Genomic DNA, 27,074 nt, shown 5'->3' on the forward strand with positions numbered 1-27,074 from the left:
CGACAGAAGGTAGAGACGGCTCAGTGGGAAACTTCTGTAGTGCATCCTCGGCGCCTGGAGCGCGGGGGCTCCGGGGGACATCCCCCAGCCAGGGGACACAGCCAGGGCCTAGGGAGGACAGTGACGAGGTGGACCTGGCTGCGGCGGAGCAAGGTGTGACCCAGCTGCTGCGTAGGCACACATCCTCTCTAACCCTCTTCTTGTGTCCACCGGAGTCCTGGCTGCACTGATTAATGGTTTTGTAATGGGACTTAAAGTCCTCAGGAATTCCGAGAGCTGTGATGCTCTTCTGTAGTCCTCACTCACTGTGGAGGGAGGTGCAGGATGCTGCAGGTGGCCTTCACTCTGTCCCCACCCTGTGATGCTGCCGCACCAGGACCCTGGCAAAGGTTGAGTTGTCAGAAACAGGTAATGCTGGGTTTCCATCTGCAGGACCCCGGGGTCTGAGGACAGCCACTCCATTTGGTTTTGAAATTCAGATGACAAATACCCATGCATTATTTCCCAAAGAAGTTTGCCAGATATACACAATTATTAAAATTCCTGATTTTGAAGTTTTTTGCTGTGAGGTCTGGGTTGTAACACTTTTGAAATCACTGTACCAAGAGCCACAAACAATAACTGTTGTAGTAAGGAATTGGTATTGATGTGTAAACCTGCTAAAAGAGGTTTACACCTCCAGTCTCAAGAAGCTCTGTTGCTAATCCCTAAAAACAAAACAGTGCAGAAGTCGAGTCAGAATAGCCACCTATTCTCACACTTTATTGTCCCTGACAGTATTTTTTCTGGTATTCTGTAATAAGTAAACTCTATTTCTGCTGCTTCACTCACCCAGCAGCGGCTGTTGCATGTCGAGACACTCAGTGCCTGGAGGTGATGGTATACTCAGAAGGGCTGTGAATTCACAGGGGTTCTGACAGCAGTTTCTCTTTTTTATGTGTATTACTTAGCAACACTATCTAGGTGACTGCACTGAACTGTTTTGAGTTGTGGTTAGACAGTTATCTTCAGCCATTTGGGACTTTGTTGGAGAGAAGCAGCATCTCTCCATCAACTGCAGGACATGGGTACCAGAGCTTCTGCTTGAGAGAATGTTACCAGCCTGCCTGGACCAATAGGGGATGCAAGGCCTGGGGGTTTTTTTTTGCAGGTATAGCAAAGGTGAGGATGCTGTTGGACTGATGTGTGGCACTGGCTGGACAGGAATCCCTTTTATATGTTCCTGTGGCTTTTAACACACTGTGGGACAGCTGCTTTTGTTGATCTTGATCCAAAGTAGCTGAAGCAGCCTGTGTTTTACAAGTGGACAGGACTGTACCAGATCCTGCAGTAACCTTTTTAAGGGGCTCAAGGGCTTGACCATGCAGGTGGAGCAGATGCTGACTGTGGGGAGCGGTGCAGTCTGTCTGGAGGTGAGCCGGCTGGGTCATAGCCAGCAGCACTCTGTTCCCAGGCAGGAGCTCTGAGTCTGGAGACTGGGACAGAGCTGGGCCTGGCAAGCCTGGGCTGGGCATGAAGCTGCCTTGGAGATTGGGCAAGTTTCTTAAGCACTGATAGAAGAGAGATCCATGATGAGTCTTCTGGCATTAACCTCTCCCAGGTCTCTGTGTCTCCACAGATCTCCATGGGGATACACACCAGTAAGGTTAATTGGAGACTGGGTGTTGCACATGAGGGAGAGCAGGGGGAAAAGGATTCTCTTTGATCTGTGGTCAAGGAATGCAGAGGAATGTAGAGTTGCTTTGGTACTTTATAGCCTGGCAAGGGACCTATCTGAAGTGACAGGACTTCTGCCTTTTCCCTGAGGCTCTTGCTTACATGCTGTCCATGTGTCAAGACAATTCTCTGCAGACAGCTGGCAGAGTGCAAAGTTTAGTACTGTTGCCTGCAGATGAGTCAGCAGAAGAGAAATATCTTGTTCCTGTAGAGTGCAATGATCTTGTAGGCAAAGCAGCACATGACAGTCACATCTGACTGTGCCAATGCCTCCCAAGTTCAGAGGGACAATAGGACAGCCTTGGAGCAGGCAGTGCCAGCCAGGGAGCTGTGGGTGTCCCAGGGCCTCCCTGGTCCACCTGCCAGTCTTGTGCTTTGGGTCCCTGGTGGGAATTGCAGCAGCCTTGGGCTGGAGCATTTACTGAGTTGTTGCAGCAAGCTCATTTTCAGTTTAAGTAGCAGCATTTATTTTGCTTCACAGGTAAATCTGCAAGTGAAAAGCAGCAGAAGTGGCAGAAGAAATCCTGCTACTGCTGTAGGTTTGCAGTTAATATTCTCCAAGAAGTTCTTCAGGACATAAAAAAAAAGGCAGATGGGCCAGGTCCTCATGCCATCAGTGTGCTTAGGGTGTAGAAAGATCTGACCTGCTTCTCCAGTGTAGTGTGATGCTGGAGTTCTCTGACGCCACCAAGACTGAAAAATAGCAGCACTGTCCATAAAGATGCAGACAGTGAGGTAAAGCTTTGGCTAAGCAGGAAATTTGCTGGGCCCATTCTGACCTCTTCCACGTGCCAGAGGTGTCAACTTAAGTGTTGTGGTTAAATTCCAGCTCTGATGATGTTGTAGTTAAAACTGCCACTAAGGGAGAAGTTTTAAATTCCTTCCCTGCCTCTATTTTGTTTTACTTTCTAGTAATCAATGCTTGTCCTCTTTCCCCTCCCAGAAGTGGCTGTGTTTCAGTGGGATTCAGTGATTCCCTGACAGGAAAAGCAACTCTTTTCCCATCTGGCAGTCAGCTGCTCCTTGCAGAGCCCGTGCAGGTCTCTCTGTCAATGAGTTATCTGGCAGGTGATGCAAGGCCCTTCTTTGATACAGGATACACCAAAGAAATAAGTTTGAGAAGAAAAGCCCTGAGTGTTTTATTAAGTGGTGCAGGGATTGTGATATGCCCATGGCTTTTCCAAACGGGGCACTTCCAGCTTTGCTCCTTTGGAGCAGTATCTTGTATTCAGCCATGAACTCAATAATGCAGGAGAGTGACACCTTAAAATAGAACAATATTAATATTTTACAGCTAGGCTCTTTCTTCTGGTTGTGCTTGGTTTCTATCTTGGAGTGTTCAGAATGAGCTTTGAGAGTTATCTTCTCTTTCCTCTTCCCCATCTGCTGCAATTGTAATTAATTTTAGAACAGGCAGAGTTTTATGCATTTGGAGAAGCAAAGCCGTGTCCTCATGTGTTAAACTCAGCTACAGATGCTGGATCCCACTGTTGGTAAATAATTGTTTGGGATGATATTTTAGTCACTTAGGTCAAAATGAAGCATTCTAAGATGAGTAGGTTTATTGCAATAAGGTATATTCCCCATTTTTTGTGAAGCCAAGCCTGGTGATGGGAGGACTTCCCAGAAATGCACTATCCACAGGGCAGAGGTTTTAAAGTTCTGAATAGTGGTAAAATTATGGTTTCATTTCTATGTTGAGTAATTAACAGAGCTGTGTCACTCCTGAGGTGTTCGGACACTGCAGAGGCACATCCCACCTGTCAGGCCAGAGCAGACAGAGCATATTTATCCCACCCTTGAAGCTGGTTTCTCACTTGGTACATTGGGTAGAGCTGCTGCTGTGTGGCTGATGCTGGCTCACCACTGCTGCTGATTTAATGCACAGCAAATAACAGAATCTCTCAAGTTGGAATCCATTCACTTCAGTTGTTTTTTGCCATCAATTTAACTGACTGTGGATACCCTGCGAAATGGAAAGGTTGGGGTGGATGGTTGGGTGTGGGAGGAGCTGGAAGAGGCTGTTGGAGTTTTCTCCTGAGCTGGGACAGTGCTGCCCTGTACTGTAACTGCAGTTCTTTGCCTGGCCGTGAGATCTGCACCCAGCAGCAAAGGGCTGCTGATAATTCAGCAGAGACTGTACTTGTGTGCAGTGAAGTCTGGTTACTCTGATGGGAGAAGAGCTTCACCTGGTTGTGTGTGGGGCTGCTGTGTCTGTGCTTCAGCACCAAAGCCTCTGCTTTTGATGTTTTGCTGGGCAGTGTTTCAGAATGTTTGCATTCAGCACATTAACAGACCTTTTAATTCTCTCCCAAGGGACGGAAAGAAAGTGGTCAGAGACCAACAGTGACTTGAAGCACAGTGGAATTATTTTAACCAAATAACAAGAAAATCGGCTGCTGTTTCCCCTCAGTGTTTCCATGAATTCTGGGTTTACTTGAACCAGACAGACATTTGCTGTTTTTTTTGAACTTCATGGTTTCTGCTAGGACCGGGGTGGTAAATGACTGACGCAGTGTGCTTGCAAGATGACACCTTGCAAAATGTAAGAATGACTCGTGTCATACCCTGTGTTTTCACAGAGGCACTCTGGAAGGTGCTGCATTTATAGCACGGATCTCACCTGAAAGTCAAATGCTTGCTTAAGTATTTGAAGACTTGGACCTGAGGGCTCCAAACTTTTTTGCCTGAGGTTATGTTTGCACTCTCCCATATGTTTGTTCTCAGGAAATAGTAATTTAATTACAGGAATGGGGGAAACGGCAAGCTTGACTCACAGTGAGTGCTGGATGGCTCACACAGTTCTGGAATGTCCTTGTGGCTGCTCTTCACTGTCACTTTTATCTTCTCCACAATATTTTTTTGGCTCCCTACTGACCTAAGATTCTCTTTCTCCGTTTTAGTACATCGTGGTAGGTCTAGCAGAGCAGCCGGGGATATTTATATGTGTGTAGCCCCAAACCAGTTCAGCTGTGTCTGACCCTAAAACTGCCCATAAGGTATCATCATGCTGATGCTCAGTGGGGAGGGAGAGATATTTGCATCTCGTTAAATTGCATTTGACTTGTTACTTTGGGGCATTCCTTAACCTTGAGTCATGTGTGCTTGAGTAAGTCCGATCACTAAATCTGCTATTTAGCAGCTCTTTCACAAAACACACCCTTCTTGGCTGCCAAACAGCAGAGCTTTGCCAGTGGCCCTTTGAGGGCAGTCACAGCTCCTCACGTAGCTCATCCCGAGCAGAACACTCAGCAGAGCCGCTCTACTGCGGAAAAAGAGTGGTATTCAGAGGGGTCTCTGCTCTTGGTCGCACCTTGCACTTGCCCCACCTAACATTCCAGCACACCCACTGCATGTGGGTGGGGAGACGTTTTAAATTCCACACCACTCTTATTATTAGGGAGTTGAAGCAGGTACCTTAGGATCGTTAAGGATCGTTGCTGGGTGGAGGGGTCATGCTGCTCTCCAGGCCCGAGGTGCCACGTGCTGCCCTGGAGAGGTGCACACTTCAAGTCAACAAGAGAGATAATGCTGTTTTTTAGTTTTTGCAAATCTAGCACCCATATCTAACTCCTGCAGCAGCTGGAAAGGGACTGCCATGCCTTCCTAGAAATCCCTATTTTTGTTTCAGCTGTGTGAAGCAGGAGTTACTAATACTCCAGGCCCTTCTGCAAAGGTACAGTGACTCCAGCCCAAAGCACAGATAACTTCCTCCTTTATAACTGTCACCATTTCTGTCCCAAATTGGTGGTATGTCTGTCTGTTCATCAGAGAAGCAGCTCAGCTGAAGCACCACTAATTGCAAGCTAGTACATAAAGTGCCAGAAGTGTGGCCTAATGTGGTGTCAGCAGCTGCTTCACCATCTGCTGAGTCACCACTGCGGTGGGGACAAGGGACAAGAGGGAAACACGGTGGTAGCTGTCCCAAGGTGGACTGTCCCCACTGGGGAGCTGCAGCTTGGTCTTACACAAACAGCAAGCATGTTTAAAGTCATTTAAGTTACGAGCCCTGCCCTCACCTTTATCCTTCTGCATAGACCTTCCTTTGTCTCTTCAGGACTGTACAGAGAAGAGAAGAAAGGACTGTACACTGCACACCCACCTGCTGACCTTGGGGGTGTAAAGAATCCAAAAGAGAGCTGGACGAGGGCTAAATGTGAACTGGACATGCCATAATCCTTAGGTTGCCTTTTAGATGCGAAAACAGCATTATTAACCTCATAGTAACGATTTATAATTTGCATTGCAACTCTTGTTTCAGTGTCTCTCCAGCCAGCTGACTGCTGCACACTTCTCTCTGCAGAACAGCTCTGAGTTGCATTAAATGATTCAGTATTCCCACCAGGCACTGTTTGTCAAGCCTTGGCAGCTGATGCCAAATACAACTGGCTAAGCCCCTTGTGAGGTGGCTGTGTCTTTGCACTGACCTTCTGTGCACTGTGCCTGCTGTTGACTGATTCTGTTTTGGAAGAACTGAGAAATATCTCTTTTTTTTTTTTCTTCGTTTTTCCCTCTCCTTCATTTTGTTCCAGTTCTTTCTGGACGTGCTTGGCAAGATGGAGCCGCCGACCTCATCCAGGCTGAATTCCCGAAAGAGAAGAAAAGATGGATCAGGCCCTAATGGGGCAACAGAGCTGGATGGAATCCCTCCAAAAATGTCCCGACGCTCACTCGTAAGTAAGCAGAGATAAGAATTTTGGGAGCCTGTGAGATGAGGACACTGAGCTGTAACAGCAGAAAGATACAGGTGGTTGTTTATCTGTGGACAGAGAAAACAAGGCAGGGGGCAGGGGATAAGAAGCAAATGACAGTAGCTCTCCTTCTTGCAAATCCAGTTTGGAATCTTCCTTTGTTCATACTAATAACATACTTACAACATGGGCTTAAATTAGGTCTGAGGCAAGCATTGCTAAGCTGCTTTTGTGGTGTGTCCAGCTTGTCACTTAAGCTGAGCCAAAGAGGCATGCGTTTAAATAGCCATAGAGAAGTAGGCATTTCTCACAGGTGGGTTTTAAGTGACCCACTGGGAGGGAGAAATACTCAGGAAAAGCAGAAGCACATAACAGCTGCAGGAGGGTCTGAAGCCTGTAAGCACCTGCAGAAGTGATCTTTTGAATCCATGCTCTGACACATGGGGAAGATCCCTGTTCATTTGATTTTCTTGGTCTGGAGAGGGACCACATTTGTGTTGCTGGTACTTTGGGAGTGCCCAGAAAAAAAACCACAACAAACAAGGAAAAGGATTTCTTTTCTAGGTCAGCCTTGGGATGGCTTTAACTAGCTAAAGCCAGTGGAATCTTTTCTGAAGGGGTTATGATCCAGTTAATGCTACTGACAAGGGCTGTCTTTAACTTGTCCTTGCCACAAGATTGCGACAATTGGCTTTTTATAGTTCTTCTCTGCCCTCTTCCTGGAGCTGTCCTGCACATCACGCGTGCTCTAGTTGTTCTTTTCTTATCTCTGTCAAAAGCCGGTTACCATTCCTGCCACGTCATACCAGGGTCATGGTCCTCAGCAAAATGTGGTGATGTGTTGCAATCTTCCTCCTCGATGACAACATTTTGCTCTTCAGGAGGGCTTTAGCCCTGTCACAGAGCATTGACAGTGGTGATGAAGTAACAGCAGCACCAGCAGTGAGAACTGGGGAGGCAGGCACTGGGAATGGAGGCTTGAGCTGTTGTGTGACTTATCCCACAGAACACTGATGTCCTTCACTGTTGCCAAAACCCACCCTGTCCCTCTTAAAGATCTCATGTATTTCAGTAAGGAAAGAGAAGTGTGCAGGTTATTTATTTTTCTGTGGGAGTCACTTGCTCTTCAAGTTGCTGTCTGTCCTCTGTTAGAAATAAAGCATTGGCAAACAGCACAAGACAAGTAATATCCAGCCACTTTCTAAGCTTCCTGTCTGTTTTTTAGCCACAGGGCAAATACACTTCTCCTGGTGAAAGATTTTTTTTTCTTCTTTTTGCAAAAGTTTTATTTATCATAGCAAGAGTAATAGTGTTGCCTAACTGTGAGATTACCTTGAAGCCTTTTCCACTCCCAACTAAGCAGCTGTTGGCAGAATGTTCCCCTGAAGCAGCAGGGCTCAGCAGCAGATGGTGGTAACGAACCTGCTGACACATAAGCCTGTTGTATTGTGCACATCAGGTTGAGTTTTGACCCTCATTGGCCCTGCAGGGAAAGGGCAAGATTCTGGCAGGACCTTTTGAGGACATGTCTCTGTGTTCCTCTGATAATTCTGATACGGCTTTTTTGTGTTTTTATTCCTTACTTCAACTAAACTGCCAAAAATCTGGTTTTGTAGGGAAGTCCTAGACAGGACTTAATGGCAGTGATGAGATGAGAGGCCTGCAGGCCTTATCTGACAGTAAGGATCCTGGTAGAGGAGGTGCTGTGTGAAATGTGGAGCCCTCAGTAACTTAAAGGAGATGTTCAGCAGGAGCAGCTTGTTTGAATGTCATGGTTGTTTTCCTGTGCATTTCACTATAAGCACTCTAAGAAGGATTGACACTGGCCAGAATAGCAGTGGTTTTTCTGGTTGCAGTGGTGCTGGACGCTGCCAGGATTCTGCAGTGGGACAGGAAGCCAGAGAGGAAACTGCAGATTAGCCTTTTCAGCTTGAAGGTATTATTGTAATGATTTGCAAGCTTGTTTCCTAGTGTTCTGACTTGGAAACAAGATGTCCATTGCAGCCCTACACCTTCCAGCTAGAAGGAAATTCAGCTCTTTGTTTTGTAATGGCAAGGGCAGATGTTTCATTTCCATCCAGAGCAGACCAGAAATGATGGCTGCACTTCAGCTGTTGATTAAATGTACTGCTATTGTCAAGCTAGCTGGCTGGAGGGGTTTTCTTGCAGCATTTGGAGTTATTCTGACGCAGATGAAGATCAGTCTCTCACTTGTATGGCTCAGAAATGGTGACAACACACACATTCCCTCAGAGTTAGTGCTGCATTGGTATTGCTCTTCTGCTTGTTCATATACTCAAATCAAGGAGCTGTTGCAGTTTGTACATCACAGCACAAACACTCAGGCACAGCAGAGTGATGGTTTTGGCAGAGTGGGCACAGCTGGAGCTGTGGCAGTAAGGTTTAAAGCTCGGCTTGTGCTGCTGTGAACTGCTGTTTGTCAGAAGTCTGAGTTTACCAGCTGCAGCTCTCACCCTCTGATTTTCTTGCTCCAGTAGAAATACTGCTTACTAAACTCTACTTTTCTCTCTCTCCCCTTCTCTAAACTCAGGCTAATCAGCCTGCAAGGCTGTTTTGAGGTTTTACACTAATTATTCTTTCAGTACACGTGTCTGAATTATGCAGAGGCAGTGAGTCACCCAGTGACTAGGACACTGTGATGGCAGTGCTGCCACTACGAACTGCCCTCACTTTTGCAGTCTCTCAGTGAAACTCTCCTGGCTGTTTAGGGGCTGCGGGAACCTGCTCCGTTCTCAGATGAGGTGGAGATCGACTACAGCAAGCCATACATCAGAGTGACCTATGAGGAAGCCATGAGAGGGACCCCTTGTAAGTAAGAACACAGACTGGAAGGGGATGGTATAAATGTTGGGTTTGGGGGATGTGGATATGATTGGGATATCTCTGAGACCAAACCAGCCTTGTGTGTTTGGCCAAGTTTACAGCCAATGACAAAGTGAGTGCTTTGGTGATTAGATAACTGTTTCCATGGGAAATTTGGCCTGTCAGTACACCTGAAATTCAAGTTTGTATGTGTGAGGAGATTACAGATATTTGTTTTAAACTCTAGCTGAGCCACTGACAGCTATAGAACTCCACACTTTTTGTACTACTTTGTCTGAGATAGCTTAAGGTTAAGCACTTTAAAAGTCATATTTTTTAAAAGTCGTATTTTCTGAAACTTGAAACTGGCAAGTAAAACCAATTTATATCCTTGTCAGAATGTCCCATTCTAGCCTGGATTTGAATTAAAGTCAGTGTCATTAAACACCACAGGCCAGCCCCTCAACAAGAATGTGTCCTTTTATTCTCTAAACCAGGCTGGGAAAAACACTGTTCTCTTTGCAAGTCCACAGGGGAGGCAGAGGCACAACTGACTCCTGAAGGCTCTCTCCTGCCAAACAGAGTGTGCAGACAGTGCTGTCTTACCTGGGCTCTCTGTTGTGGCTACAGAGGCAATAAAAATGCTGCACTTCTATCTACTTGACTGCTGAGAGATGAACCAGCTCAGACTGAGACCTGGCTGTGGTTTCCTGCCAGAGGTTCTGAAAATCTAGTGTATTTCACAGTCTGCATTAATTTCCCAGCTGAAAATCTCCAGAGTCTGCACAAAGGTCTCTGATTCAGCAGTGGTGGCTTTCCTGCCTTCTGAGACTAAAATACAGTGCACAATTCCTTGTTGCTGTTTGAGTCTGTCTTTGGGAACTGTAGCTGCTGCAGGTACAGAGGAAAGATAAGGATGTCCCAGCCACTTTCCAGAATGTGAATGAATATTCATAAAGGTCTGCTAGGACCAGTCCTCTTCTGGCATACAGAAAGCTTTTGCAGTCACAGATCTCCTTGGCTCTTCAGAGCCTTCTGGCATCTTCACGCTGAGGTCTTAGAACCACTAAAAATTATTGTAAGGGGCTGTCCTCAAACTGACTCCTCTGCTTAGCTTGAGCTTAACAACCCTGACCTTTGCATCAACTCTTCTTCTTGCTGCCTCCCAGTCTCTGTCTCTGGGTACCTCCAGGGCTCTGCCCAGACCTGTGGGGTCTCAGCTTCCTGTTAGGTCCTGTTCTCTCTGCCCTCTCTTCACTGCAGCTTTGCTGTGCCTGTGCTCACCACTCCTCTGAGTCTGTCTGTCTGAACTGAGCCAAGAGAGCAGCAGGCTGTTCCCAAGTGTGTCACAGACAAAGACTGTGGCTTTTGATTATCAGCAGCAAGAGGACTGTGGTCCTGTGTGGTCCCAAGATCAGAAGCCTCCCACTATTACATGGCAGCGCTAGACTATCTCACTTTACCTCTGTGCTGCCCTCAAAGAACTGAGCTAAAATTTCCCCTGGCAGAGGTGGCCTGAGGGAAGTTTTGTTTATTATAATTATCATCATCATCATCATCATCATCATCATTATTATTATTATTATTATTATTATTATTATTATTATTATTATTTTAGCTGTTAATGCCAGTGATTCAGCAGAATTTTGTCTGCTTTTATTTGAGTAGTTCAGCTGTGTTTTTGAATAAAGCCATACACTGCTTGTTCCTAGGGGAGCTGATGCTGCTGGTCCCTCAACCAGACTGTGGCAGCAGGCTGCAGAGGGGCATGGTGTAAAGGTCCTGAGGTGCCATCCTGGAAGCAGGAGGAAATCAGGCACCTGTGAAACATTTGGGCCAGTTCCCCTCTGGTGTGCAAAAAGTTAATTCTGCATTTGGATATCCATAGAAGAGAAATGTTCAGGGTTTGCTTTTCCCTTGATCTCTCCTTCACCTTGTTTGGATGATACATGGTGGACTTTCAGTGTGCCTTTATCTGTGGCTATATTTCAGCTCTGTGCTCAGATGCATTTGTTTCCACATGGGAAGGCAGAGAGCCAGGCATTTATCTTCACAGTTCTGTCCTGATTATGGTGCTGCATTCTGTAACACCTCTGTGACTTTCAGAAGGTCCTCAAATGTGAGTATGAGCAGCAGCTGCTTCTCCAGGCAGGCATATTCACAGCTGTGTCTCTGTTCCTTTGGCACAGTGGATCGCCCTGTCAGAGTTTATGCTGATGGAATATTTGACTTGTTCCACTCTGGACATGCCCGGGCCTTGATGCAAGCAAAGAACCTCTTCCCAAACACATACCTCATTGTTGGAGGTAAGGAGTGACCTTGTTGACTTTGGTTGTTGCACGAGTACAGTTTAGCTCTGTCTGTGGTTGTGCATACTGGGGTTTTGTCTTTGTGGCCTCAGTGACTCTCACTGCAGACACTTGTCCCAAATGTTGCTGGAGTCTTATTGCAAAACGTTGAGGAGTGGATATGTCTGCAGAAGGATATCCTGTACCAAATGAGTACTTAAGGAAAAGATTTTTGATTGTGCTGTTTTAATTCAAGCCCTCTATTTTGTGTTAGGTACAGGTGAGTTGCACATCTGAGTATCAAAATATATTAGGGATAGTTGAGCATTTACTTTTGACTCATAAATGAGACAGCTAAAGTATGAATCCCTCCCATGGCTGCTTTATTCACGTGTATTGCCCTGCAAGTCACTCCCCAGCTCCAGTTTCCTGCTGGAGACTGCTGAGGTCAAACAGATCCCACTGGGAGCATGGAGATCACAGTGGTTTCTTGGGCATGTGCCTGGACACCTGGAAGTCAGTTAGGCCTTCCTTCTCAAAATAGAAGTTCCCATTTTATCTGTTAGGTCATAAGTCTTTAGATGATGCCAGGAATGTCCTGCTGAGTGCCTGAAGGGATCTAGCAGAGGTGTTTCAGCCAGGCTCCTTCAAGCATGTAACAGAAAAAAGATACCCCTTTTCTGGCTGCTGCAGTATGTGGGCTTCTGCCCAGGCAGTGCCTCTGCTCCCCCCTCCACCCACACTGAGGACACATCAGGCTGTGCATGTTGTCTGTCAGGAGCTGACCCCTGCTCAGGCTGCATAATGATGCTGAAGTATGAGAACTGAAAATACCTTTAACAACTTTTCTCAACTCCCATTGTCTTCGTGAAGCAAAATGAAATTCTGACCGTGCCATAGAACAATTATAACATTCTTGAGTGGTTTGTTTCCTTATCACAGTTCCAGTCATTGCTGAGAGCATTCTAATAGTGGTGTGCCTGCACTTCTTGTGTGCTACAGTAGTGTCTGGAAGGGGAAGGGAGGGGGAAGAGCTGAAACAGTTGCTCCAACCTACAAACTGCCCTGAACTTAGAAATCTTAAAGGCTGAAAGACATCCCCATGTACGTAAACACTACAACAAACAGGAAAATAACTTCAGGTCAAACTACTGACATGTTAAAGTAGCAAGGAGTGTAACTGATGTTCTGTGCCTCTGGGAGACTGGTGAGGAGAAGGGCAATGAACTTGCACCAGGACTGAGACAAGAGGCCACATCCCAGGAGAACATTAGCTCCAAGCAGGGAACAGTCTCCCCCAGTCTTTATCATCTGTTTGTCTAGAACATATAAATAAACCCAATACCAGTGAGACAGGTAATGCCTTGTTTACTTTTGAGTCTGATAATCAAATAGAACTCCTTCCTCAGTATCTTACATTGCAGATTATGAAGAGTTGTTAATTTTCTTTCTCATAGAACATAATAATTAAGCTTGATTTCCTGTGAACTCCCCCTTTGTTTTAACATAAACTTTCCAAGAACTAGACTGTGGTATGGCATTTTATGAAATCAGAAGTTCAGGCAATAAGTTTTTTCACATTCCAAGCCTGAGACAGCCATTGCTTTAAACGTGGATTTCTGAGCAGCAGGCCCCCCAGGTGCCATATCTTATAGAAGAGTGGTCTTCTGTGTTAGCTGGTTTTCTTGATCAGTGTTGAAAGCTCTGGAGACTTTAAAGGCTTGAGGTGTGTGGGTCCCCAGCTTGGGCAGAAATTCTCCAAGCAGCCTGCCCAGAATTGCTCAGGGGTTTAGTGCCCTGCAGTGCTCCCTGTTCCTGGTGTTTTGTGGCTGGAAGAGCTGGATTTGAAACACCAGCCTCTGTCAGCCACTGGCATTGTCAGGGTCAGCAGAGTGTGGGCAAGGTCCTTTTATTGTAAATCATTGGGGTAAGTGCCTCAGACTGTGTTCTCTGCCTGTTCCTGCAGTCTGCAGTGATGAGCTGACCCACAACTTCAAGGGTTTCACGGTAATGAACGAAAACGAGCGCTACGATGCTGTGCAGCACTGTCGCTATGTGGACGAGGTGGTGAGAAATGCACCCTGGACCCTCACACCCGAGTTCCTGGCAGAGCACAGGGTAATCTGTGACATCTGATCTCCTTGGAATTTCGATTAGCCTCTCTCTGTTTATAGCAAGAATTCATCTTTGGGGGTGACCTCTACCTGAGCAAACTGTTTCTGTTGAAGCTCCTTAAATATAGAATGAGCTGGGTTATGGGAATTGAGTGGGTTTCTTGGGAGTGTAGAAGTATTTGCTGAGCTGGCATGTAATGTTAAAATAATGTAGAGATTGTGACATAATGAAAAAGGTTCTTGCTATTTCAGGAGAGATTGGTGCTGGTTACAGATAGGTGTGAAATGCAGCAGAGAGAGGAATACACGTTTGAAGTGATTTCTGGGTGGTGTCTGGTCCAGCTCTCTGCTTACAGCAGGAGCAGCTTAGATATACATCAGCTTCCTTGCCACAGGAGACCAGACAAGCTGTCTTGAAAGCCTTTTATCAGCTGGTGAGATAAAGTGAAAGGAATCTCTTAACATCTGTTGAACAGCTTTGGGAGGTGAAGGAGTCTCCAGGGAAGCTTGCTTAGTTTACCGTTGTTGTCGTTAACAAGCCTTTTCTCTGTGGAGCTTAAAGCAGCTGTGTCCCTATTCCCAGCCTTTTCTTTCCTCTCTGTCATGTGCTTACAATTCACAGGCAATTGCCACTGAGCACTTGGGACTGCTCTGTGTTGAATTGTAACAGAGGGAGCGTCCTGCTGTTCTCTCTCATACCCCTGAGTGGAAGTGTTGAGCCGACAGTTACCATCTTCTGACAGCAGCAGATCTGCACGTTCCAGATAAAATGTTGACTAGCTTTTATAATTTTTCAGATCGACTTTGTTGCACATGATGACATCCCCTACTCTTCTGCTGGCAGTGATGATGTCTATAAGCATATAAAAGAAGCAGGTGGGTCCCCGTCAAATTCTCCAGGGCTTCTTACCAAAAATCTTCTGTAGTTTCTCTTGTACCTCTGTAATACGAGATTATGCCTCTCTGATTTGCCCAGGAGCCTGTGGTGGCAGGAATAAGCAGCTCTGGGCCCTGCTTCATAACACTAGGACTGTTCCATGGCCCAGCATTAATTCCTAATTTCAGTCTAGTTATTTTGATTGAATTAACACCAACCTCTTGAAAACATACTACAGTTTAGCTTAGAGATTCTCACAAATGGGAAGTCTGATGAACTTAGCAGAGGGACACCTCTAGCTGTTTGCTGTTAAATTCACTGGGGGTGCAGCTTTTTTATATCTATCCATACTCAGCCATCAGAGTGTTATATTTCCATCCATTGAAATCCTGTCCTTGTCCCCACACTATTCTGTATGCAGTCCATATTTAAACCAGCTAAAGTGAAGACCTTTTCATTAGAATTCCTGATATTTTGACAGGGTTTTGACATGTTTTGGTCTTACTTAGGCATCCCAGAAAGGATGGCTCTGGTATTTTACATTTAAGGACAAAGATGTGAGAGCAGTTAGCAAATCTTGACAAGAGAAGTTGCTTCCTGACAGAGGTGGCAGCAGCTTTTTGCCCTGTGTCTTGCTCAAGCTGTCCTGGGTCCTTTTCCCCAACTTTAGGCATGTTTGCACCAACACAGAGGACTGAGGGCATCTCCACATCCGACATCATCACACGCATTGTGCGGGACTACGACGTCTATGCCCGGCGGAACCTGCAGCGGGGCTACACGGCCAAGGAGCTCAATGTCAGCTTCATAAACGTGAGTGGAAGTGGGTCTCACCCCATGCTGCAGGAGCCAGCACCTTGCCAAGTGGGAAGGGAGTCTTGTCTAGTGTTAGCACAGTCCTGCCATGTGCCAGTGAAAGGCCTGTCTGCAGAGCTAAGCGTTGGCACCAAACCAGTGTCCTTGGAGTAAAAATTAGACTTCCACCCCTGAAATCACCTCAGGGACCCACTCAGAGGAACTGGAGGGTTGCTAATGCTGCTGTCTTGTCAGAGATGTCTTGATGAAGTCTTACCTATTGAAAGACCTGGAGAGAGGGTGTGTGGCAAAATGTGTGTTTTCTTGAATCGAGTGTGAGTTGTTCTTGACAGGAGCTGCTGTCTCATCTCTTTCTTCCCCCAGCCACCTCCTTAGAGTCATTTGCTAGGATAAAATCTGATGTTGTTTCCACTGTACTGTTCCCTCCTTGGAGCTGCAGGAGCAGCAGTGCTTGGGTAGGACAGAAGGATGTGCCCTGATCCTCTGCTGTGCAGCTCTAGCCCTCAGAAAGAATACATGGCAGAAGACATTTTTGATGTTGGAAGTAAACTTGTAAACATTTTTTTATCACTCAGATACTGTGCCTGTGAACAGCAATGAAACAGGAGAGGTAACGGCTGCTTGGCCTCTCCTTGGCACATAACTCTGCCTCTGTTTAAAAACACCCAGCAGAAAGACTGGTGCTGTTGTGATATGCAGAGACCTACAGCAAGTCACTTGAATCTAATCTGTGCGCTGTATAAATATTTCCCTCTTCAATGCACTCCTATTAGATAGTGCTTATCTCTGGCTTTAATCTTGCTTTGTGTACTGTGCCAGTGCCTGCCACAGAGTGTCTCACAGCCCCACTGTGTCTGCCAAGTAGTCTAGGAAAGAGGTGTCATGGAAGTGAAGGAGGAGTGTCACCAGACTAATGGGGATGCTGAGTCTCAAGCAGCAGTTCAGTGTAGTAACACACAGCAGAGATGGTCTCCACTCAAATCTGGTGAGCTGTATTCTGATCCACCACTCTCTGTGCAGGAGAAAAAATATCACCTCCAGGAACGTGTGGATAAGGTGAAAAAGAGGGTGAAGGATGTAGAGGAGAAGTCAAAGGAATTTGTCCAGAAAGTGGAAGAGAAGAGTATTGATCTCATTCAGAAGTGGGAAGAGAAGTCCCGGGAGTTCATCGGCAATTTCCTGGAGATGTTTGGCCCAGAAGGTGCACTGGTAAGAAGTCGCTATGGGAAAAGGGGAAAGGGAATTTTGGAGACATTAACAGACATTGTGGGGCTTCTACAGAGTCTGCAGAGGAAAGGTTTGGCATTTGTTGCAGTGCTCAGTGTGCTGCCAGTCTCCAGACAAGTTGTCCCAGGCTTGGGCAGCCTGTTTTCAGGGAGTACTCACCATTGCCAAAGAGATAATGCCGGTTACACTGTAGAGTGTAAAAACTCCCCTGTCCCACAAGCTGGCCTCTAAACTCAGTTTGTGCCCTGCTGACCACTGAGCTGCCCAGAGGATGGTGATCACTTTGTCATTGGCCTAAGATGAGTCTGAAGCTAATTGTTTATGCCAGGCTTTCCTGCACTGTTGGGTGAATATCACAGGTATTTCATGTTAGAAGTGCTTGAAAATGAGTGGTGATTACACTGTGTGCAGTTTCCAAAGCCCAGAGTGACGCTGGGGCTTTTTCTGCTCTTAAATAACATGAAGTTCTGAAGGGGCACAACTCAAAATGCTGCACAGGCTGTAAGTAGTGCCCATTTCCATGAGTGTGTAACCCATGCCAACTGTCCTCCTGCTTCCCTCACCAGAAACACATGCTGAAGGAGGGCAAGGGCCGGATGCTGCAGGCCATCAGCCCAAAGCAGAGTCCCAGCAGCAGCCCCACACACGACCGCTCCCCATCTCCCTCTTTCCGCTGGCCCTTTTCCACCAAGACTCCTCCTTCCTCCCCTGCCAACCGCTCCAGGAACGAGTCTGCAGTCACGTATGACATCAGTGAGGATGAAGAGGATTAACCTACCTGCCAGGATTTGCTGCGGACCGCTAATCGCTGAATCCTAAGTCCAGACCCACTGGGGAACTCTAAATGAGCAAGAGAGCCATAGGAACAGGGCTGATGGGTGAGCACAGGGCCTTGGAGGCACCCGTTGCTCATAGCAAGGGCTGCTGCCTGGAAGCACATTCAAACCTCCTCTCCCTTCTCCCCAAATCCTCTTTTTATTGTTTACGTTCTAGCGGTTTCCAGGGTGAAGATGGTTTTTATATTTTAAGAAAATATTTGTTAAAAGGGCAAGGAATAGCACTCAAGCGTGGCTTTTGTTTTGGTTTCTTTTCCCTTGTTAAACCTCCAGGCAAGAGAGAGAGTGGGAAGAACCCATCTGTCTCTTCTTTCCTTCAGCTTCCCTGTCTTATCCCCCCCACCCCCAGGCAGTATCTGTGCCACTGCCAAATGAAAGACCCCTCAGTTCCTCAACCAGCATGACCTCGAGAGCATGCACAAAGCAGTGGTGTAATGAGGCTTCTAGGAAATAGAGACATCCCTGCTGGGCTGGAGCTGATAGGAATCTGTCCAGCAGATCCTGTAGTGCTCACATGCCTCTTAACTGAGCTTCCCAGCGTGTTGCAGTGAAGACGTGCTGGGCAGGGGTACCAGCTTGGCACGCAGGAGCTACACCTGGGAAGGACCTGCAGCACTGTAGAGTGGCACACCCCATAAAGTGCACAGCATTCACAGATCCAAACTGTAGAGGGGCTGCAGGGGAAAGGCCTTTCCAGCTAATCTTAACAAGACTGCTAAATCCTGAGCTAAAATTGAGCCCTCAGTTGCTGTTGGAGAGAAGAGAATGAATCTTTGCTTCAGGGCATTTGCTGTTGTACATTTCCTTGGGTGTGTGAGAGCCCAGGTAGGAAATGAATGCATCTAGTCTTTTGAGAAGTTCCTTGTTCCAGTCTGTGGTGTGTTACACATTTTAGTGTCTGTCCAAACGGTCCCTCAGCACTGTGCTCTGTGTGTGTTTGTCTGTGTTTCAGTTGCTGTGCTGTAGGGGCTGGAGGAATCCTTCACACTGGTGCCATGAAGTCGCTGCTCTAAGGGCAAAGCAGCCAGTGTGCTGCTGCTGTCAGTGTGTGTAGCTGGACAGATGAAGGGCCCCAGTTCTGTTTGACAGTTTCCTGGCTTGTGCAGTACATGCACAAATCCATGCCTGCTCACTCTGCTCCATGAGGCAGGATGGAAGGAGCATCAGAGAGTGCTGCAGTTTTTTAAGGTTATTTAAATGCATAATGCTCGTGAGTCCGTGGTCCAAGTTGTGCCTGCTGTTGTGTCTGTGATACACACTGAGCTTTGTGGCCTGTGGCTCCCCAAGGGGACTTGCCCTCCTCATGGCTGAGCAGAGCAGGTCCAGCACCCTGTCCTGCAGCCAGCACTGGAGAAACTGGCCTTGCTGTCATGTAGCTGTGGAGCTTTTCTGCCAGGGTTTGCCTCTGATACCCACTGTCTCTGGCTGGAGCTGCTGGGCTGAGTTGCCTGTATCCTGTGGTGCTGGGAGCAGAGGACAGCTCAGAGCCCTGTCAGCAGTGCTGCCGGCAGGTCACCAGAGCAGGACGTGAGGCTTGGGGAGCAGCACGTGCAAGGAAGAAACTCGTCAAGTGCTACCACAAGCTCTGCACACTGTGATGCTTCCAGAGCACGTGGTGGCCCTGGGGTAGGAACAGGCTGCAGCTTCTTTCCAGCTTCTGTCTTGATGGTCTTTTGTCACACTGCCCAAAGGGCTTGACAGAGGTTATGTGCTTCTCTTGAAGCCAGAACCATTATGGGAGAGGGTATTTTGGGGATCACTAATCTGCCACTTGGACCTCTTTCAGCAGGGATGTGCACAGCTGTGGGAGCATGGCTGGCTGCCGTGGATTTTAAACTGTAAGGAGCAAATAACAGTCACGTGGTAGAAGCCAGTTGTTAATCCTCTGTTTTATGAGTGGTAGAACACTTCCTTTGTATCACTCACATTGTCTCTTCCCTCATCTTCCCTTCCTCACCCTTCCCTCAGTATGGATGTTGCGGTTGCTTCCCTGAGCCAGATCACAAAGGCCAGGCTGCTTTAGAGCCTTACTACTGTTTTAAACACAAGTTATGCAACAGTGTTCTGTAAGTTTGGGTATCCATGATGTTCTGGATTGTGGCTTGTTCTGCAGAGACCTTAACAAGCTTGGTCTCTTTGCAAATTCTGGGGTGCTTGGTAAGAAGCCAGCCATGGTTTTACATGTAGCTTGGAATAACAGAGCTGTTTCTTGTAACCAATAATCTCTGCTTCCTCCTTGCACTGAAATTAAATTGGACACTGAAATCCCAGTCTAGTCCTTTATTTTTCCTTTGTTTTGTTTTCTCCTGGATTGCTGGACCACTCTTCTCCAGCACTGTCATATTTTATCAGGAATAGGTAAGAGCTTGATCTTTCAGCAAAACATGAGCCAAGTTCACCAGGGTCATCTCATTCCCACAGATACACCCAGTGCTGCTGCTTCAGGGCTGTTCTGCACAACTCTAAGCCATCCCTTGCTCTTCAAAAGAAGCATCCAGAAGAGACATGAAGTAAAAAGTGCAGTGGAAAAACAAAAGTTTACTAGCATGCAGTGAAGAACCCTGTGGAGTTTGATGCTGCCAAATCTAGAGGCATCTACTCATGTGAAACAGCTCCATTTCGCTTCCTCTGTAGATCTGGGGTGTGAGCCCCTGAGAAAGGATTTTCTGATGGCAAAGAACAGCAGCAACAGGACAGAATTGAGAAGTACCAGGGATAGTGGTAGAAGCAAGAGCATTGGAGAATGCTGCAACTTTTTTTAACATGTGATCTGCTCATTTGAAACCTGAGTTGTGCTTCTAGTGTCTGTAATGAACACTTGGGGTCAAAAGATTACCCAGTGGTTTCTGCAAATTGTTATTGCTCCTGATGTCCATCCCCGTGTCTAGAGCAGATACTGGTACTGGACTGAGGCTGGTTAAGGCAGCATTGACTAATTCCCAGTGTTATGAAGGTGCTTCAAGGCTCCTTCCTTTGCCTGGCACCTAACTGGCAGGTGTGGATGCTTCCTGTGTGCTTTCAGGAGCAGCCAGTCCCACAGAGAACAGGCCCCTGGGACAGGTCAGACCCATCCTGATATCTCAGGAGAAATCACCACTGGCCTGGGCTCGCCTTGGCTGTGGGACCCCAGCCAGCAGCACCCAGAGCACAGTGTCACAGCTGGATGTTGGGCATCCTGTGACAGTCCCATGCCATGGCTGTGTTAGTCTGGGTTCCATCCTCCTCCCCCTGTATGGAGTCATCTCCCACCCAGCCTAGGCAGAGATTATATGAAGCCAGTCACCAATGCAAGACTCATGTAAAAATTTATCTTTACTCAGTGCTAGACAAGAGCCCCTGGGCTGGAGGTGGCTTCATGGACCCCCTTGGCTTATGGCTTTTAAGTTTCAAACCTTTCATTCTGTCCCAAGATGCTCTTTCCCCTCCTGCCTCTCCTGCTGCCAGCAGCTCCCCAGGGCCAGGGGAGGAGGAGAAGGTTGTGCAGGATAGACCAGCCCCTCACCCCACTCTGCCCTTGGCACCCCAGTTTGTCCCTCCTGCTCACGCCTTGGCATCGGTGCCCGTGGGTGCGAAGCCAACGGGCTGGTAGCCCGGCTTGTCATCCTGCTTGCGGTAGTACATCCGTGTCAGCACCGCCAGGATGAAGGTCTGCGGGATCAGCAGCTGCACATTCATCTCTGGAACAGGAGAGGGGTCATTGGAAGCTGCCCTCAGCCACCATGCCCACCCCCCATGCCATCCCCATGATGGAGGGGCCTGGCTGGGAGTGCTGCTCTCATCTCCCTACTTACGCTGGGACCTGGCCTTGGAGGAGAAGGGCGGCGAGCAGGCAATGCTGCCATTGTTGGCCAGGATGCTGAAGATGGCAGGCTGGAGCGCCGTCAGGAGGAGCAGGATCTGTGACCACCAACACCCTGCCGTGAGGGCTGTGCTGCTGCCTGGCTCTCAGCCTTCACCTTCCCCCTGTCCTGCAGCTCTCACCCAGCAGTCGCTCCTGCCCCACCATCTCCCCTCATGCTGCCTCACCTCGTCAGTGCTGCAGAACCCCCTCACCTAGGAGGGAGCTGGGCAGGACAGGGGCTCACCTGGAAACAGGTGAACTTGGCCTGCATGTTCTGCTCAGCCAGGTGCAGCCGGGCCTGCCGGAAGAGGATGCCCAGGCCCCACAGCCCAAAGAGGGCAGAGGCACCAATCAAGGTGTTGATCCAGAGGGCCACGCTCTCCCCTGAAATCTGAGGGGGACACACAGAAAACATTACTGGCCTGACAAAGTTCAGGTGGAGGCTTCCTGTCTAGGTCATCAACCTGCCCATCCCTGTGCTCTGGCACTCACGTCAGCAGGGTTGTAATTCCCATCGGTGGCCAGGACCAGCCCCAGGAAGACAGCGACTGCCTTGAAGAAGGCGTACTGGAAAGTCCCCAGGATCATCAATTTAAGCTTTTTCCTGGCATGGTGAGAGAAACCAGTAGCACTCTGAAGTCCCCAAGTGCCTGCCCAGGGAATTGTCTTCCAGCCCAGCAGAAGCACAGGGTGAAAGCCCTCCAGGGCCAGAGGTTTATCCCAGCTCGCCCTCACCTGCTCATGGTGATTTTGGGCAGGCAGGGGCAGCAGCAGCAGCAGGGCCCAGTGCTGACGACCATGGGCACATCCTTCAGGGCACTGAGCAGTGCTTCCTTCCCCCCAAAGCCCTCCACCATGACCATCATCATCAGATAGAAGCAGACAGCGAAGTACCTGGGGAGGAGGAGGAAGGCAGGTCAAGCCCTGTGGGCTCTGTGGTGCCCTGTCCCAGGGTGGGTGATACTCACGCCGTGGTTGCCATCTCCACCACCATCATGGAGCGCGGGAACCACAGGCCAAAGCAGCTGATCACTGACACAACCTGGGGGACATGTGAGCTTGGCACACGGGCACTCCCCCCTCCTGTGGGCTGGCACTCCTTGGGTGGCCCTGGCCCCCCAGGGCGATGTCCCCCAGCACCCCCAGAGCCCAGCTCACCGTAGGGGCTGAGCTGCTCCAGCAGAGGGTCTTCATCTTGATAGGGCAGCGGATCTTGCGGAAGAGGTACAAAACCTCTTCCACGTAGATCACAACCGACAGCAGCGTCATGATGGTGCAGAGGCCCAGGATGATGAGTTGGGCTATGTCCAGCTCTGCCGGGGAGGGGTGAGAAGCTGTCTTCATCCTATCCAGTCCCCCCTGGGGTCACTACTGCAGGGAGCTGCCCCTCGGCCCACCACTGCCCAGGTTTAGGAAGCTGCGCCACACCCTGGACATGCCTGTCTATGCCAGAGCTGGCCCTTCTGTGCCACTGTTCCCTGTCCCATGACACCTGCCCCAGTGCTGGCCCTTCCTGGGCTGTCCCCATCCCTACAGGCAGGACTATGGGATGGGAGGCTAAGACCCTGGCATCAGCCCAGTTTCTGACTTCTGGGGCTGCTCCGTGCCTCGGCCACCCTACTACCTTCATCCCTGTCCTGCTCCTGCCAGCGACAACAGGAGGGTCCTGCCCACCCCGTCCCCCCACCTACGGTGCAGCAGCTGCCGGGAGGTGGGCGGCAGGGAGAAGCAGGCTGCCGGCACGCTGAAGTTCCTGATCAGCATCTCCACCAAAGGGCGGGAGAACCTGCGGAGCAGAACCGGGAGTGCTGCACGGGGCCGCAGGGACACGGGGACACCCGCCCCCGCAGGGTCCGAGCAGTCAGTCCCCCCGCCTGGTTTGCCTCACCACCAAGCGCCTCCCTTCCTTTACAGAGGGAATGAATCCGATCCAAAGTTCCGACCCAAGAAGCTGGATTTGCCCGGCTGCAAAGCGGCAGGGGAGTCTCCAGCACTCACCTGGGGTCATCTGCCAGCTCCAAAGTGGGCTCCATCCTGTTCGGCTGCTCGCTGTCTCCGTCCCAGTGCCTGTGGGGCTGCTCGTCACCGCCTGCCTCAGCTCCCCTGGCCGGCCCACGGGGTCAGAGTCCCCAGGGCAGGGACCGCGGGACGATGCCGCGCCTCCTTCCAGTTTAACCAGAGCCTGCAGAGCCTCCCTCCCGCTCCCGCAGACCCGGGGTGCCGGGGAGGCAATTGTCACCCGAACGGGCACGCCCGCGTGTGCCAAGGCCCGGGGCGCAGGGCACCTGTGCTGGGGTGACACCGCTGCGCCCTCGGCAGCGCGGACATGGGCTGGTGGTGCTCTGGAGGTCCGGGACGTGTCCTCATGTCCCCTCATGGGTGTCCTCATGTCCCCTCAGCAGCACTGTCGGGGTGGGAGGCAGTGCCGTGGGGAGGTGCCAGGCCCTGCTGCGCTCCGCGGGCCCTGCGAGGACTCCGGGTGTCCCAGCTCCAGGGAGCCGGGGCTGAGCCCTGCGCGGAGCAGCTCAGGGGCACTAGAGGGCAGGGCTGGCCAGCGCTCAGAGCCCTGGCCTGGGGACAGCAGCAGAGCCCCGGCCTGGGGAGGGGACCAGGGGGCTGGAGGAACCAGTCTGAGTGGGGAGCCGGGGGCTCAGGCAGGGGAGCAGCGTACCCTTGTCTTAGATGGATCCCAGAATCATCACGGGTTCCAGGGGTGTCCGCGGCTCCGGACATTCCCCCAACCCTTCGAGGAAAATGAGTTTTGGTTCATACTGGGTCCCCTTGGAAGCGACACCCTTTGCCCCTCTGTGGCAGGGGGCTTCTGCTGCAGCCAGAGTGGCACCAGGGCCCCAGATGGGTGCTCTGCACCTTGCTGTAGGAGCAGGATGCTGCTGTTGTCATGGGAATGGGATGGTGGGGAGGGCCAGGAGGAGGGAATGGGTGTGGATGCTTCAGTGGGAGGGAGTGGGATGAGGGAGGAGGGAGTCCTGTGGGGACTGTGCATATCCGAGGTGCTGTGCACACCTGGCCCTCCCCTCCTCTCAGCCCCATTAAGCAAGCCCCGTATCCCTGTCCTACACACTGTACATACTCTTTCCTGCCCTATATGCTGTAACCTAACCTGGCACACTGCGTGCTGCACACCCAGCCCTCTGCACTGACATTCACACACACAATTACCCGCACCTTGCACCAGCAGACTCCTCACCATGGCTGCTCCTGGCCCCACAATGTGCATGGGACCAGTGGGGGGACCCCACCCAGCATCCCTGTATCACCAGCATTGCCTATGGCTGAAGAAACACGTCAGCTCCCATGACATCTGCTGAGCTGGCCTTTATGTGACAGTCACTGCAGGCTATGTCATGGCAGTCCTGCTGTTCTGCTCATCCACCTGGTGCTCATCCCCCCGGGGTCCATCAGCACTGGGATGATCTGCACGTATCCCTGGCCCCAGGGAAGCAGAGCCCAGCCCCAGCAGGCAGCTGCATGTCCTGCACTGCCCAGACACGTGCAGGAGCCTCTTCCCCTGCCTGGCCTAGCCCAGGGCCAGCACCACCCACGGGTGCCTGCTGCATGGGGGCACATGCTGGTCCCCTTGCCCACCACACCTGTGTCTGGCTCCCCTGACTCACTGCTGTAGCACCATGATGATCCTTCTGGCCACTCAGGTGGTACCTGAGCCTGACTGAGCCCTGGTCCCCTGCGTTCCCCGAGCACAGCACACCCCAAGGTGCCAGCTACAGCTGTGGGGCATGGAGCAACCTGCCAACCCATGAGGGGGATACAGAACATGGCTGGGCCCCAAGCCCAGGGCAGAGGGCAGCCCCACACATTGATCCTCTGCATGAGTGAGCCCCAGCACACATGCACACGTGTGCAAGGAGGGCTCCATTGCTGCACACCCTCCCCTCTGCATCCCCACCAGTGACAACCACAGCACTGACCCACCTGCACTGAGCCCCCAGCCCCATCACTGTGCCATCACCTGCACACACCCACACACTGTCCAGCTGTGGACAGTTATTGGGGGTCTGGGTGCCACCACCCCAGAACTGTCTCCTGGGCACACGGAGGGTTCTCACCCTGCAGCCCAAGGTGCTGAGCCCCCCCCTGCACCAGCAGGACAGGACGTGCCTGCTCCTTGCTTGCTTCAACCTGCCCCAGGAGCTGGCGGAAATGGGTGTGGAGAGGGGGAATGCAGTGGGATGGGAGAGCCCAGAGTCCCTCCAACTGCTCCCTTATTCCAGCCCCTATCTGTGCCTGGGATGTAAGACCCTGAAGCCATCAGGGCCCACGGCCACCCTTGTTCCCCAGTCAGGGTTCTCCACACAAGCTGCTACCACAGCCAAAAGCATCCCCTGGCATGGACATGGGGGGCAACTCATGGGTCATGCTCCCACCAGCTCTACTTCAGCCCCAGACCTTCAGGATGCTCCAGGATAGAGCAGCCACAGGGACTCCCTTTCCTGCCAAAACCCCTTTCAGCAGAGAAGGAAAAAAGAACACAGAGATGGGAGCCATACACCCACCAATCCAGGGCAAGGGGCGATTTGAAGGTTTGTGGTCCACTCAGCATCAGGGTGGCTGTTTAGCCCCAAGGAGCTGGCAGAGAAACCTGCAGCAGTGCTGGAAATTCTCCCCATTTGCTCACTTAGCTTTTTTTTTCTTATTTCAAACAAAACTCTTTGACCATGGAAATCCTACTTCTCCCCCACCCAAAAATAAAGCCAAACAGACCCTCTCAGTATGCCAGCTCTCCCACACTGCCGCTGTGTCAGCACTCCCCAATACTTGGAAAAGCCCTTAAAATGCAAATATTTGTATGGGGTTTAGACAGTTTTCCACCCATCTCTAATTCCCTGTGGTTATGGTGAGAGGGGCTGACCTTGGTGGGCACAGGCTCCCAGGCTGACTATCTCAGCAGACATGGCAGGGAAGAAAACTCCTCATTTATATCCTTGGTAGGAGCTGGTAGGAGACCAAAACACATTCCTTCTCATACTCTCCTCTCACACTCAGAGCCTGAGGCCATGGTGGATGATTGGGATGCTGGGGAGTGAGAAACCCATGCCCAGCTCAGGCTGTGGCACAGCCAGACAAGTGGACAATAAAGATCTGCACCCTGAGCTTTTGGTGATCCATGGTCACTGCTGTCACAGGACACAGAGGGGCAGACCCTGCTCAGTGGCACAGAGCAGCCAGGATGCTCCCTCTCCCAAGGGACCTCCCACGCTCTGCCCAGTCCCTGTGCCAGCCCCTGAGAGCACTGGCACCCCATGGCGTGGGGGGATGCCTGGCACCAGCCTCTAGGGAAAACCACATTCCACAGGCACTTCCTCAAAGGGATGCCCATGCTTTGCATGGCCACAGATGAGCCTGTTCCCCACACTCCTGGAATTTAGGAGAGAGTCAGCATCCCCACCCCGCCAGTTTTCCAGCAGCACTCTGCTGAGCCACTGGGAACAGGAGGGTGGCACAGCCACAGAAATAAATAAAACACAAAGGTCTATCAGACTTGTGAAAGGGCAGGAAAGCCTTTTCCATGGTGCTGGCCCTTTGAGCCCCCCTCAGCCCTGCAAGGACCTCCCTGGCGAGGAAATTGCTGCTGAGAGTTTGGTGGAAGTGGATGAGGGATGTGGATTCTGCTGGCAGTAATAAGACTGCTGCCACCATCTGCCTTCAACATTCCAACACAATCCACAACTGCCCAGCTCAATGGCCTTGGCTGGACCCCTGTAAATCCGTCAGTGTCACAGCAACACTGGCCACCAGGCTGGAGAGGGGTGCCAGAACTCTGAGCATCCCCCTGCAATGGTCAGTGTGGGCAGTGACAATGCCCCCA

The 27,074-nt window shown here is 50.2% G+C and overlaps 2 protein-coding genes across 2 annotated transcripts; one reads left to right on the forward strand and one right to left on the reverse strand.

Annotated features, from left to right (window-relative positions):
• The first annotated feature begins 6,233 nt into the window (after positions 1 to 6,233).
• PCYT1A (phosphate cytidylyltransferase 1, choline, alpha) lies at positions 6,234 to 19,658 on the forward strand. Its single transcript, XM_031055391.1, has 8 exons — positions 6,234 to 6,389; positions 9,137 to 9,236; positions 11,420 to 11,536; positions 13,485 to 13,636; positions 14,430 to 14,508; positions 15,180 to 15,322; positions 16,346 to 16,534; positions 17,119 to 19,658. The coding sequence occupies exons 1-8, from the start codon at positions 6,273 to 6,275 to the stop codon at positions 17,323 to 17,325; spliced, it is 1,104 nt and encodes a 367-aa protein (XP_030911251.1). The 5' UTR covers positions 6,234 to 6,272; the 3' UTR covers positions 17,326 to 19,658.
• A 1,052-nt stretch (positions 19,659 to 20,710) lies between these two features.
• SLC51A (solute carrier family 51 alpha subunit) lies at positions 20,711 to 23,302 on the reverse strand. Its single transcript, XM_005418965.3, has 9 exons — positions 23,228 to 23,302; positions 22,921 to 23,015; positions 22,388 to 22,542; positions 22,198 to 22,271; positions 21,965 to 22,123; positions 21,722 to 21,833; positions 21,474 to 21,620; positions 21,180 to 21,285; positions 20,711 to 21,065 (listed from the first exon to the last, which is right to left on the reverse strand). Exons 1-9 carry the CDS (start codon positions 23,260 to 23,262, stop codon positions 20,929 to 20,931), a joined length of 1,020 nt encoding a protein of 339 aa, XP_005419022.1. The 5' UTR covers positions 23,263 to 23,302; the 3' UTR covers positions 20,711 to 20,928.
• Positions 23,303 to 27,074: the final 3,772 nt, after the last annotated feature.

Source organism: Geospiza fortis, unplaced genomic scaffold (genome assembly GCF_000277835.1).
Source record: "Geospiza fortis unplaced genomic scaffold, GeoFor_1.0 scaffold172, whole genome shotgun sequence".
Classification (NCBI taxonomy): Eukaryota; Metazoa; Chordata; class Aves; order Passeriformes; family Thraupidae; genus Geospiza; species Geospiza fortis.